At 36.7% G+C, this 12304-nt stretch overlaps 1 protein-coding gene across 4 annotated transcripts in view; it reads left to right on the forward strand.

Annotated features, from left to right (window-relative positions):
- Positions 1-12304, forward strand: part of DOCK4 (dedicator of cytokinesis 4) — a 434929-nt gene that overhangs the window by 359006 nt on the left and 63619 nt on the right. For all 4 annotated transcript variants that reach the window (XM_086692336.1, XM_086692356.1, XM_086692348.1 and 1 more), the window contains exons 28-30: positions 3511-3586; positions 5619-5719; positions 7222-7280. In XM_086692336.1, the coding sequence (XP_086548462.1) occupies positions 3511-3586; positions 5619-5719; positions 7222-7280 (236 nt within the window). The remainder of the gene's footprint in view (positions 1-3510; positions 3587-5618; positions 5720-7221; positions 7281-12304) is intronic.

Consider the following 12304-nt stretch of genomic DNA (forward strand, 5'->3'; position numbering starts at 1 on the left):
AGGTTTAAATATAGTTGTGAGGCTACAATAGAACTTATTGTGGACTAGACCCTTGGTGAAACAGTGGTTAACAAGGCCAAATTCCCTCAACATCACTGCTCTCCAAGTCCAACCCGTCTGTCTTGTCTTCTCTCTGCAACACAGTCCCCAAAATGAAACAGGGTAATCAGGTGCATGAGAATCATCTGGCTGGGCCCCACCTTGAACTCACCAGGCCATGGGTGGTGGTAAGGCCCTGAAGTCTTATGAATACTTGAGGTGATTATCATGCGCTCTGAAGTTTGAGAATCACTAGCTTAGATCAGTCCCCTTGATGGCCTTCCAGGATTTTCATCTGCCCCAAGTGTCTTTGTGTTGATCCCTTCTGCCCTCATTAACACACCAGATTGTAGGGAAGTTACCTCCACGAATAGATTTCCTGAGGTTTTCTGTGTGTAAACATTATTGTTGTTGATACCTAGTTTATCCACAAAGGGGCTTCTCCCAGTCCAGGTATCATTTGTGGAGGTGGGCTTTTGCTTGAGCACATTATCATCTTGGAGTAGTTTTCAAACTGACAAATTATGAGAAATGGGATTTCTATAGCAAGGAGAGAGCGTTACTTAAAAAATACTTTCGAAATGCTAGAATCAGGTGGCAACTGAAAATCTTGAAGCCATAACTTTGACTTCCTGTGCACTGTTTCCTCTTTTATGTGTAAATTTTATTGTGCTGTGCCCACAGATTACAGCTGTCAGAAATGATCCTTGTGGCTGCGTTTCTGTGGCAGATATCAGTAATTTGACCATTTGTAGTAACAGACTGCAAACCTTTCTTGGCTATTGAATTGGAGTGCTGAGATTTGAAATGTCCTTAATATTCAGAAACTGAGTCATGGGTAAAAGAATAAAACCAAAGGAGCCACATGATTTTGGATAAATTGGAACAAGTAAAGAAAGATCCCTAAACACCACAGGTATCAACTGTAATGAAGGAGCAATAATGCATAAATGCCTTCAGCTGGCTTGGGGACCTGTGTGCCAGGATACTGACTCAGTGCTGAGTTACCATAAAAAGCTCTCAGAGCTGCCTCTGTGTCTTAGGCTGAATGTTATAAGCATAAATGAAAGGCATTTGAAGTAGACTCATTTTAGGTCTTTCTAGCCCAGAGGAGTCTTACTTTTGGAGATCTTACTCTCAGCATATCAAATATATTAAATAGATCCACAAACCACATTTTACTGAAGAAAAAACAATTTTTACATTTTGCTTTTTAAACTACTAGCCTACGAGTAAATTATTTAACTCCAATTGGTTGTGATTTCTCAGCATTTCTGTACAGTTGGGAATTCTTGTGAAGATTTTAAAAGTAACCTATACTTTTTTTCAATACAGTAGAAGTTACTGAAATGTGAAATTGAACATTTCATGAAATCAGTAATGTTGCATTCTCTGGAAGTGTAATTAACCTTTTTTAGTTTTTATTTTGCAGTTTAAAATTTTGATCCCATTCTATTTTTTCAGGTCTCAGTATTTTCCAAAGCTCTTCAATAGCATTCCATTTTCTGATAATTAAGCTTTAGTTTCATAAAATAAGTTTTGGATAGACTACTTTCTTTGGACATTTTAATGATTTCTTCAGTTGTCATCATTACTTTTGCTAGTGGCTACTGAAAATTGCCACTTTATGCTATTTTCAGGTGATTTCTGTCTTTTATAGGAAATTCACTGATGATACCCTGCTGTTTTGGGGGTTGAAGACACCATAGGACTTTGCAATTTCATAGGCTTTGCTTATACTTAACTTTCCTAGTAAGGTTCATTGAAAGATGTAATTGACATATGTAAAATGAACATGCATGTACCACAGTGCTTGCTCATGGTAGAGCAGGTACCCAAGGCATGGTGGTTTTCTGCTCTTTCCCTTTCTTTACCCTGAGCTTCACATTCAGTCATCCAACCCCTTAGTCTCATTAATACTCTCCTATCCCAGGAGAAGGCTCTAATAGTGAGTTTTCCAGCACATAACAGTAATGAGCCTTTATGTCCCTCAAAGACTGCAAATACTCTTCTGGTTAGTAAATATCCTTCTAATCTATGTTTCACCAATAGGATAATCAAGGTGTGAAGTTGATGGGGTGTTGTTTCATTTTATTTGGGGTCATACAGCTCTACTCTTCGATTACAAATCCTGTGGTGAGAACTGGAGTCCGATCACATCACAAACTCCCATCAGGCATGCATCTCAGCAAAGGCCAAGGAGGTTTCCGAATGTCAACCATGTATATATACCATTTGTGTATGGTATTTTGGGGAGTGGCCTATCTCGTTTCAGCATAATTCTGTATGTAATATGAAATCAACTGGATATGTATTCAGTTTTGGATGTCAACTACTATAGCTGTAAAAAGGAGCAGGTTTTGAACAAATTGCATAAGTCTAGAGTTAACCAAGAATGCTCACCAAACCCTTCCCTTTTACTCTCCCCAGCAAGCTACACGTGGCTGCATGTGACTCCTTGTCAGGCCTCCCCTACTTTCTATAGCCCTGAGATGCCCCATTCTCTGAATTGCTCTAACAGCCCCTGGCAGTTTCATACAGCGTAGTGCTGGGTTATAGACAATATCACAGTCTGTAATTGTTTCTGTAGTGGCATTCTGTCACCAGGAGAGAGGGAGTCTGCCTTCAGGAGCTCTTGCATGCCCCCTAATACCTGGGACAGGGGAAACAGAGAGAAGACCTATAATAAATATTCAATATATTCTTTCATTTTATCTATTTCTTCTTTAGGCTCCATTTCTTTTTCTGCATTTTTTTTTTTAGTGTGGCTTTCTCCCATGTTCATCAAACATGGAATATTATATTTGAAGTAATCATTTTGCTTTCTTCAGAAATTAATAATACCATAAAACATCAGGAGATTAATGTATTTCTGCCTGAGTTGTATGAATTCATAGATCTTTGTATCATTTTACAAAGAACTTAAGTGATGGATTTTTTTTTCTTTTTTTACCTGGTGTCCCTTTTCTCTGTTTCAAATATGAATTATCTAATATTGTCCCACATTGGGGGCGCCTGGCTGGCTCAGTCAGTAGACCAGGGGACTCTTGATCTCGAGGTCATAATTTCAAGCTCCATGTTGGACGTAGAGATTACTTTTTAAAAAATTAAATTAAGGGGCCCCTGGGTGGTTCTGCCGGTTAAGGGTCCGACTTTGACTCAGGTCATGATCTCTCGGTTCATGAGTTCAAGCTCCGCATTGGGCTCTGTGCTGACAGCTCGGAGCCTGACACCTGCTTCACATTCTGTGACTCCCTATCTTTCTGCCCCTCCGCCATTCGCTGTCTCTCTCTAAAAAATAAGTAAACATTAAAAAAAATTTTAAAAAAGGTACATGGTATTCAAATAATATTGTTCCACACGCTTTCTATAGGGTTTCTTTTATCTTCATTGCTTTTTTCTTATCTAATAAATGATTTTCACTAATGCAAAGTTTTGACCTTAAAATGTTCTTTTTTTTTTTATCACTAGTGTTATTATTACAACAGTTCTATACCTGTCTGATGCACTTCGTAAGAATTTCTTAAATGAAAACTTTGATTATAAGGTAAGTATCAATCTGGATGACTATCCTGCCTGAGCTGAAATCTTTTACCTTGTACTTGAGGAAATTATCTAATGTATTTTCTTGCTCTTAACAATAGGAAAATAAATTTATTCCACCTCCCCTATACCCTAAATTTATCTTGGGCCATTGTAGTTTTCATTATGAATAATATTCGAAGAGTTTTCATTATATTTGTCAACAAGTTAGGGCTTTTATCCTGCTTGTCAACCTACTGGAAATCATAGTGCTTAAGAGGAGGTAGTTCCGTGTTGTTACTATAGATTTTCATTCGTCTTTCCTGTATGGTCCTTATGTGTGACAAAGGGAGCTTAGAACATACGTTTTTAAGACATTTTTTAAAATAGACTTTATATGAAGAAAATGTTTACAAAGTCAACACTTCAGTTCCTTTACTTCTCCATCTTCACTTTTTTTTAGAATGAATTAAAAAATACATTGAAAGATAGGTAAAATTCTCTAAGGCAGAACTGTCTATACATCTATAATTTGTTATGCCTAACAATTCATGATAGATTATTTTTTAAATGGGAAATGATAAATGGTAAACCAAGATGGGTGGCTATTTTGGCTTCCCTTCTTAATGATATTTTATATTTTTGGCATCTTTATTTCTTATTCTTTCTAATTAACATTTTTCACATTAAACATTTAAGAAAAGGTCCACATTTGGATAATTACAAGGTGTTTTAAAAACCACAAATGCAGTAAAGACCTTTGGAATTGAAAGGTTGCCTAATATATCTTTATATCATATCATACAATAATAAATAGATCAAAATATCATGATCACAGCTTTACTTTTTTTTATGTTTGTTTATTTTTGAGAGAGAGACAGAGACAGAAAGAGAGACAGAACATGAGTGGGGGAGAGGCAGAGAGAGAGGGAGACACAGGGTCTGACGCAGGCTCGAGGCTCCAAGCTCTTAGCACAGAGCCTGATGCAGGGCTTGAGCTCACGAATTGTGAGATCATGACCTGAGCCAAGGTCAGACAATCAGCCAACTGAGCCACCCAGGTGCCCACAACACTCCTTTTTAATACTCAAGTTGTTTCTGCTATTTTATTCTTATAAATTTCTCTATGTACCTTCTTACAAAATCAAACTTGGTGTATGTCTCTAGTTTTGTTTTTTGTTTTTTGTTTTTGGATAAACATCTGTAAGTGGAATTGTTGAGTTAAAGGTTGTATCAGTTATATTTGATTGCTTATATGTATGCCAACCTGGAATTATCGACTAAATTAATATTTTGTGAAGCATCTGTTCTTGACTTTTGTTCATTATTTTGCTTAGTTTTATCATATTCTTTTTTGTTTGTAAGAGCTCTTTATATATAAAAGATATTTATAGTGTTTCTCCTACTTATTTCTAATTGTACTTGGTGTCAGTGGAGAAGTAGTGTCCTTTCATTATGTCATGTGTTTGGGTTAAGTTTATTTTGGGGAATTTTATTCTGATCTCATTCTGATGCTGTTTTTAATGTAAGAAAACTTAGACAAAGATTTGTCTGGGCAGGGAATTTTTATATACTGTCTGAATTTAAAGTTGTTAGCATATCCAGAGAAGTGTACGCCTTTTTTTTTTTTAATTCTCCATTAAAAGGAGTTCCAAAAATGAATTCTTACAGGAATAAAGTAACCCAACTTATACCGCAGCTTCCGTGGAGATACTCAGACATATTATAAGAGAAACGAAACACCTACCATTTAACATATACCAGAGAGCTTATGAAACCTAAGATACGGCATTGGCACAGTGTATAAATAGATAGTGTTTATTTGCTTTACTTCTTTGTTCCAGCAAATTTCAAGCATATATACAAGTAGAGAGAGTAGTGTAATGAACCCCCATATACCCATATCCAGCTTCAACTATTATCAACACAGGGTCAATCTGATTTCAACTATGCCCACATTCCTTACCACTGTTGAAGCAAAGCAAAGATATAATGTCGCTTAACCTGTACATATTTTTGTAACACTATAGTATTTAAATATTTTGTTCTCGTTCTAGATTTGGGATTCCTACTTTTACCTCGCAGTCATTTTTATAAACCAATTGTGTCTACAGTTAGAGATGTTCACACCTTCCAAAAGGAAAAAGGTGTTAGAAAAGTAAGTAGTAGTGTATCACTGGGTGCAATTATGAGGCAAATCAAATGTTGTGCCTTTAAAAGGGTGTTTAGTTCAAGTGATTGTTAAATCATGTCCATAACTGGAAACAACAGTGGAGAGGCAATGAACAAGAGGACAAGAATCAGTCTTTTCTGGAAATTTTGAACTTACTTACTGTCCTCAGTCTTTCAGGAATCAGTGTACTATAGAAGCAAATACTAGGTATTTATCCAAAGGATACAAAAATGCTGATTTGAGGGGGCACATGCACCCCAATGTTTATTGCAGTGCTATCAACAATAACCAAAGTATGGAAAGAGCCCAAATCTCCATCGACTGATAAATGGATAAAGAAGGTGTGGTGTATATATATATAATGGAATTTTACTCCACAATCAAGAAGAATTAGATCTTGCTATTTGTAACAACATGGATGGAACTACAGTGTATTGTTCTAAGGGAAAGAAGTCAGTCAGAGAAAGACAGATATCATATGATTTCACTCGTGTGGAATTTAAGATACAAAACAGATGAACATAAGGGAAGGGAAGCAAAAATAATATAAAAACAGCGAGGGAGACAGACCATAAAAGACTCTTAAATACAGAGAATAAACAGAGGGTTGCTGGTGGGGTGTTGAGGGGGGTGGGGGTATGGGCAAGTGAAAGAGGGGCGTTAAGGAGACACTTGTTGGGATGAACACTGGGTGTTATATATAAGTGATGAGTCACTAAATTCTGTTCCTGAAATCATTAGTAGACGATAGGTTAACCAACTTGGATTTAAATTAAAAAAAAAAAGTGTAGGTTAAAGAAATGTCTAAAAAGTATAGGTGAAATCAAGAAAAATGTTTGTTGAAAATAATGACATTTACCTTACATATTTATTAAAAGAGTAATAAAGTGGGGAATAAATAAAATTAAAAATTAAAAAAAGAATCAAATAAATTAGGGGACAGATCTTTTTTATTAAAGGATTTATACAAGAATTTACATTAGAAGCATTACGACACCTACATTAAACATCTTTAATTAAAAACATAGTGCCTTTGGGGCGCCTGGGTGGCTCAGTCAGTTAAGTGTCTGACTCTTAACTTCGGCTCAGGTCATGACCTCACATTTTGTGGGTTTGAACCCTGTGTGAGGTTCTGTGCTGGCAGTGTGGAACCTACTTGGGATTCTCTCTCTCTGCCCCTCACCTGTTCAAATACCCTGTCTCTCTTTCTTTCTCTCAAAATAAATAAACTTTAAAACAAACAAAAAACATTGTGTCTTTTATTTTTATTTTTTTAAGATTTTATTTTTTAAGTAATCTCCATACTCAACATAGAGCTTGAACTCACAACACCGAGATCAAGAGTCACATGCTCTACCAGCTGAGCCAGCCAGCCACCCCCCAACATAGTGTCTTTTAATTCACATTGATAGTTTATATCTTAAAGAGACACAAATACCTTTTGTTCTGAAGGCTTTGTATCAGGTTTGCTTTTTGTTTTATTTCAGGTATGGTGACATGCGCGTCACAATGGGTTGTGAAATTTTCAGTATGTGGCAAAACCTAGGTAAGTAATGGAAAGAGAAGCCACCTCCATTGTAGTTGATCACTGTACTTTTAAGTGTGCAAATGAAGGACAATTTACCAATGATGGCGTTTGAAACCAAGTGTCTATATCAATAGTTATCATAGAAAGTAATTGATATTTTGGAATTGAATATGGTTATAACTAATTTTTTAAATTGGTACCTGTCTGAAAAATCAACTTACCTTTGTGTGTTTCATTATTCATGAACGATAAATTTTATAATCTACCAATGCTCCAATAATACATTTTTAGCAATGAGCTAATCTTTCAGAATTTGGGATTGTAACAACTCAAAATTTCTAGAACTCTGAATTGAAGCTATGAATCATAACAAATTTAGAATTAACTTGATGGAGCATTGGCTTGTGCACCAGTACTCTTAAAAACTTGACAGCATGGATCTATATCATAAAGAGTATAGCCGAAGGATTTTAAAGCATCTGCAGTTGCTAAGATACTATTAGATTCCGTTTTGTTAATGACACAGCAGATAGAGCGTATTACTATAGTAAATTGTTGACCCTGACCTGGTTGCATGGAAAAGAATAATATTTGGAAAATAAATTGTTTTACAATCTCATTGGCATATGGTTTCTTTATAGAGATCCAACTTATTTAATTTTGTATGCTAATTGTGCAAGTTTATAGTATTCATTTACTATTACTGCATTGTAAATTTCTCCTTGCAATTCATTAAAGTGATGGGCTTATTTGAATTGAATATGTAATGATCTAAAAGTATCTTTTCTCTTGGGCTCATCCAAGCACAACTTGGAAATGGCAGGATTTGTTTTCTGTAAATGAAAATAGAACCATTATCATTTTACTTCATGTGACAGAATGATTTTTGACCAGGATCTGTATATATACATAGTGATATTCATAGCAATTTGAGGAAGGCTTGTTACATATAATTGAGCCCCCTGTTCAGTGCTTGCTGGTAATTTCAGCAAATAAGTGAGTTAGCATCTTGAAAGCAATCTCCACCTGTCTAAGGCCAGCTAGAAGAAGTCTATGATGTATCTTTAGATTCAGCTCAAAAATAGCATCAGTTTGTCTTACTTGATGAGTACCCCTCTCAGTCTTTATGTTTTGTTAATTCTTTGTGGTGTTTTTCGAAAGCAGATAAAGCCCTGTACTGCCCATATTGCATTTGGCATTAATTTAACAAGATGTTTTCCAAAGAATGCTGCATTGGAATGCTGTTGTGGTTGATTAAATCCTTGTCAGAGCTCAAATGATAAAACCAGGACAGATTCGTTTGAGTTACCAGAATGTTAGAAAACATGGCAGATTTCCCTTTTAGATGAATATTAGCCTTGCTAATGGTTATGTGGTTGTTTCCACATAAATCTTTACTCAAGCCAGGATAGCTATGCACTTAGGGCCATGACCATGGGCTTGTTAAATAAAGCTGGTGCCTTTAGTCTGCCTAATGATCTCATGATATACTTGATAAACTTTTCCCAGCTATTTTGTCCTTAAAACAAAAATATTTCTACCTCTCTGGTTTTTGTGTTAAATTATTTCTTTGTTTTGCTCAAAAATCTAGACAATGTGGAAAATCTCTGGAACATATGGATCCCCCCAACACATGATCATGTCAGTAGTCTTTAGAACATTGGTACTCAAATGGACCTGGAGCCCCAGCAGCATCACTGGGAGCTTGTGAGAGATGCAAATGACCTGGCTCCACCCCAGACCTACTGAAACAGAATCACTGGGAGTGGACACAACTGTGTTTTAATAGGTTCTCCAGATGATTTTTGACTAAGGATTGGAAAGCACTGCTTTAGATACTATCCCCTTTCTTTGTTTTCCCAGCCGTAAAGACTAGCTCTAGCTTAGTTCTAGCAGTCTGTTAGAAAAGGCTCATTATACTCAATACAAATTCCCAGCATGACATAGTTCAAATACAAGATGAGGGTAAATTTTCACCTCATTCCTTTGTTTTTGTATTATTTCCCTGGAGTTGTGTCCTGACTTTTCTAAGACTTCCAAAATATAAGGTGAATTTTAAAGGTCACTGCTATTGTACAACAACTAGACTTCGGAAATGTTTAGAAGTGTTAAAGCCTCTCTTGTGACATGAATTTTTACAAAATGATAAGAAAAATTAAGGATTCGCAGTGCTATTTTAACACCCCTTAGAGACCTTAATTCAGCTTGTTACTTAGGAATCTGAAAATATATTTATTACAATTTGGTTTATGGAAGATGTCACATTGAGTATTTAGAATGCTAAAGATTTCAGATAATTATAGACGTCCATTTCTTAATGGAACAGGCCAACAAATTCAATGTAACATAATTCATAAAGCCCTGGCTATGTGCAAGTTATTTGGAGAGATATAACAAAAATGGTCCATGTCTGTACAGAGCTTAGTTTTAAAATGTTACATTTTAAACCTTTTGTCCAGTTTCTGTGAGACAAGAAAAATCTTGATAAAAACCAATCACCATGTTTTAGTAAAGCAAGTAAGCTTTATGATTTTATAAATCAAGATCCTCAGTAATTTTTAGTAGATATAAAAAACGCTAACTTTTAGGGGCGCCTGGGTGGCGCAGTCGGTTAAGCGTCCGACTTCAGCCAGGTCACGATCTCGCGGTCCGTGAGTTCGAGCCCCGCGTCAGGCTTTGGGCTGATGGCTCAGAGCCTGGAGCCTGTTTCCGATTCTGTGTCTCCCTCTCTCTCTGCCCCTCCCCCGTTCATGCTCTGTCTCTCTCTGTCCCAAAAAATAAATAAACGTTGAAAAAAAAAATTAAAAAAAAACAAAACGCTAACTTTTAGAAAGTAAATTGCAGAAAGGAAATAATACTCAGAGTAATTAATACATTTTTGGCCATTTGAAACTACCCAGTTAGTCTAATACAGAAACAAAATTTTACTGAACAATTTTTATTATTATTATTATTATTATTATTATTATTATTATTATTATTTTAGACAGAGGGAGAGCTGGGGAGAGGGATGAAAAGAGACAATCTTAAGCAGGCTCCATGCTGAGCATGGAGCCTGATGAGGGGCTTGATCTCATGACCCTGGGATCATGACCTGAGCCCAAATCAAGAGTCACATGTTCAACCAGCTGAGCCACCCAGGCGCCCCTGAACAATATTTTTCAATCAGATTTTGGTCATTAATATTTACGTAGAAGTGTGGAAACTATTTCATATGCTAGGAACAAGTTGGTTCTTCCATTCTGTTGAGGACAAGGAATAAAGGGCACATGTAATTTTGTCTGCTTTTAAGCACAAAGCTGTACGATTTCCGAATCTGATCATTATATCCCTAGATTTACCTATGAACAATGGACCATATAGCGATTATAGGTTTAATTTTTTTTATTTATTTTTTTATTTATTTTTTTTTTTAATTTTTTTTTTTTCAACGTTTATTTATTTTTGGGACAGAGAGAGACAGAGCATGAACGGGGGAGGGGCAGAGAGAGAGGGAGACACAGAATCGGAAACAGGCTCCAGGCTCTGAGCCATCAGCCCAGAGCCTGACGCGGGGCTCGAACTCACGGACTGCGAGATCGTGACCTGGCTGAAGTCGGACGCTTAACCGACTGCGCCACCCAGGCGCCCCTGTAGGTTTAATTTTTTGAGGAAATGCCATACTGTATTCCACAGTGACTGTACTATTTTACATTCCCACTAACAGTACACATGAGTTCCATTGTCTCCACATCCTTGCCAACGCTTGTTCTTTTCTCTCTTTTTCTCTCTGTCTTTTTGAGAATAGCCATCCTAAGGTGTGTGAGGTGGTATCTCCCTGTGGTTTTGATAAAATACTTTTGAAGAGTAAAGACCAAGTAGTGAAAAGCGAATACCTTTTCTTAAATGTGTTCATTTCCAAGTGGAAGGACTGTCTTTCCCCTGTCAAGACAAGGGGAAAGAGAAGGGGGAGGGCATAAATCCCCGCCCCCCAATTTTATACATTAGCATTATACTTACAAGAATAGTCTACAGGGGCGCCTGGGTGGTGCAGTCGGTTAAGCGTCCAACTTCAGCCAGGTCACGATCTCACGGTCCGTGAGTTCGAGCCCCGTGTCAGGCTCTGGGCTGATGGCTCAGAGCCTGGAGCCTGTTTCCGATTCTGTGTCTCCCTCTCTCTCTGCCCCTCCCCCGTTCATGCTCTGTCTCTCTCTGTCCCAAAAATAAATAAACGTTGAAAAAAAAAATTAAAAAAAAAAAAAAAAAAAAGAATAGTCTACAAAGAAAGAAGCTAGTCTTGACTACTGTGTCCCACCTTTGGCATTCATCATGCTTCAAGGTTAAGTTTTTTCTTGCTATTTTTAGTTGAACTAACATTCTTACTAAATATAAAGTGGGCTCTTCTTTCCACATTTGCAAACACAGCGTCTTGTAACTGCTGTAGAAAAATCAATACTTCCCTAACAGGCTGTTCTGTGCCCATAAATATAAAACTCCAGCAGCCCAAGTAGCAGATGCCCTAAATACTTCAAAACAAGACCATGTGGCTGACAATTAGAGATGGGGAAAGTATACTAAATCTTCAGTTTAAAAAGAAATCATTTAAATAAAGTTTATTTTGCTGTTGTCATACATAGCTCAAAATTTTGCTTTGCTGATTGGGGAAGAATTAGGTTTACTATAGTGGAGAGCCTGTTCAGGTTTGCATAGGGTCTGTGTTCCCAGACTATGTTTTCAGCAAATAAGGCTACCTTCATGCATTCCTGTATAGTGATTTAAATGTAGGTGTGGCCTGTCTACTGTCAGTAGAAAATCAGGCTACAAAATAGACTGTATGGACTTAGTTGGATTGTGATTAAAAGAAACCAACTATAAATGACATGTTTTAGGACCATCAGAGAAAGTTTAATTTAGGCTGAGTTTTAGATTAAGGAATTATTGTTTGCCTTTGTTAGGTGTGGTAAAGGCATTGTAATTCTGTGTGTGTGTGTGTGTGTGTGTGTGTGTAAATAATAATGTCCTACCTTAAAGATGCTTACTGATTTGCATACAAGTAGAATGAT

This window comes from Puma concolor, chromosome A2, assembly GCF_028749965.1.
Source record: "Puma concolor isolate L17-30 chromosome A2, mPumCon1.1.hap2, whole genome shotgun sequence".
In the NCBI taxonomy this organism is placed as follows: Eukaryota; Metazoa; Chordata; class Mammalia; order Carnivora; family Felidae; genus Puma; species Puma concolor.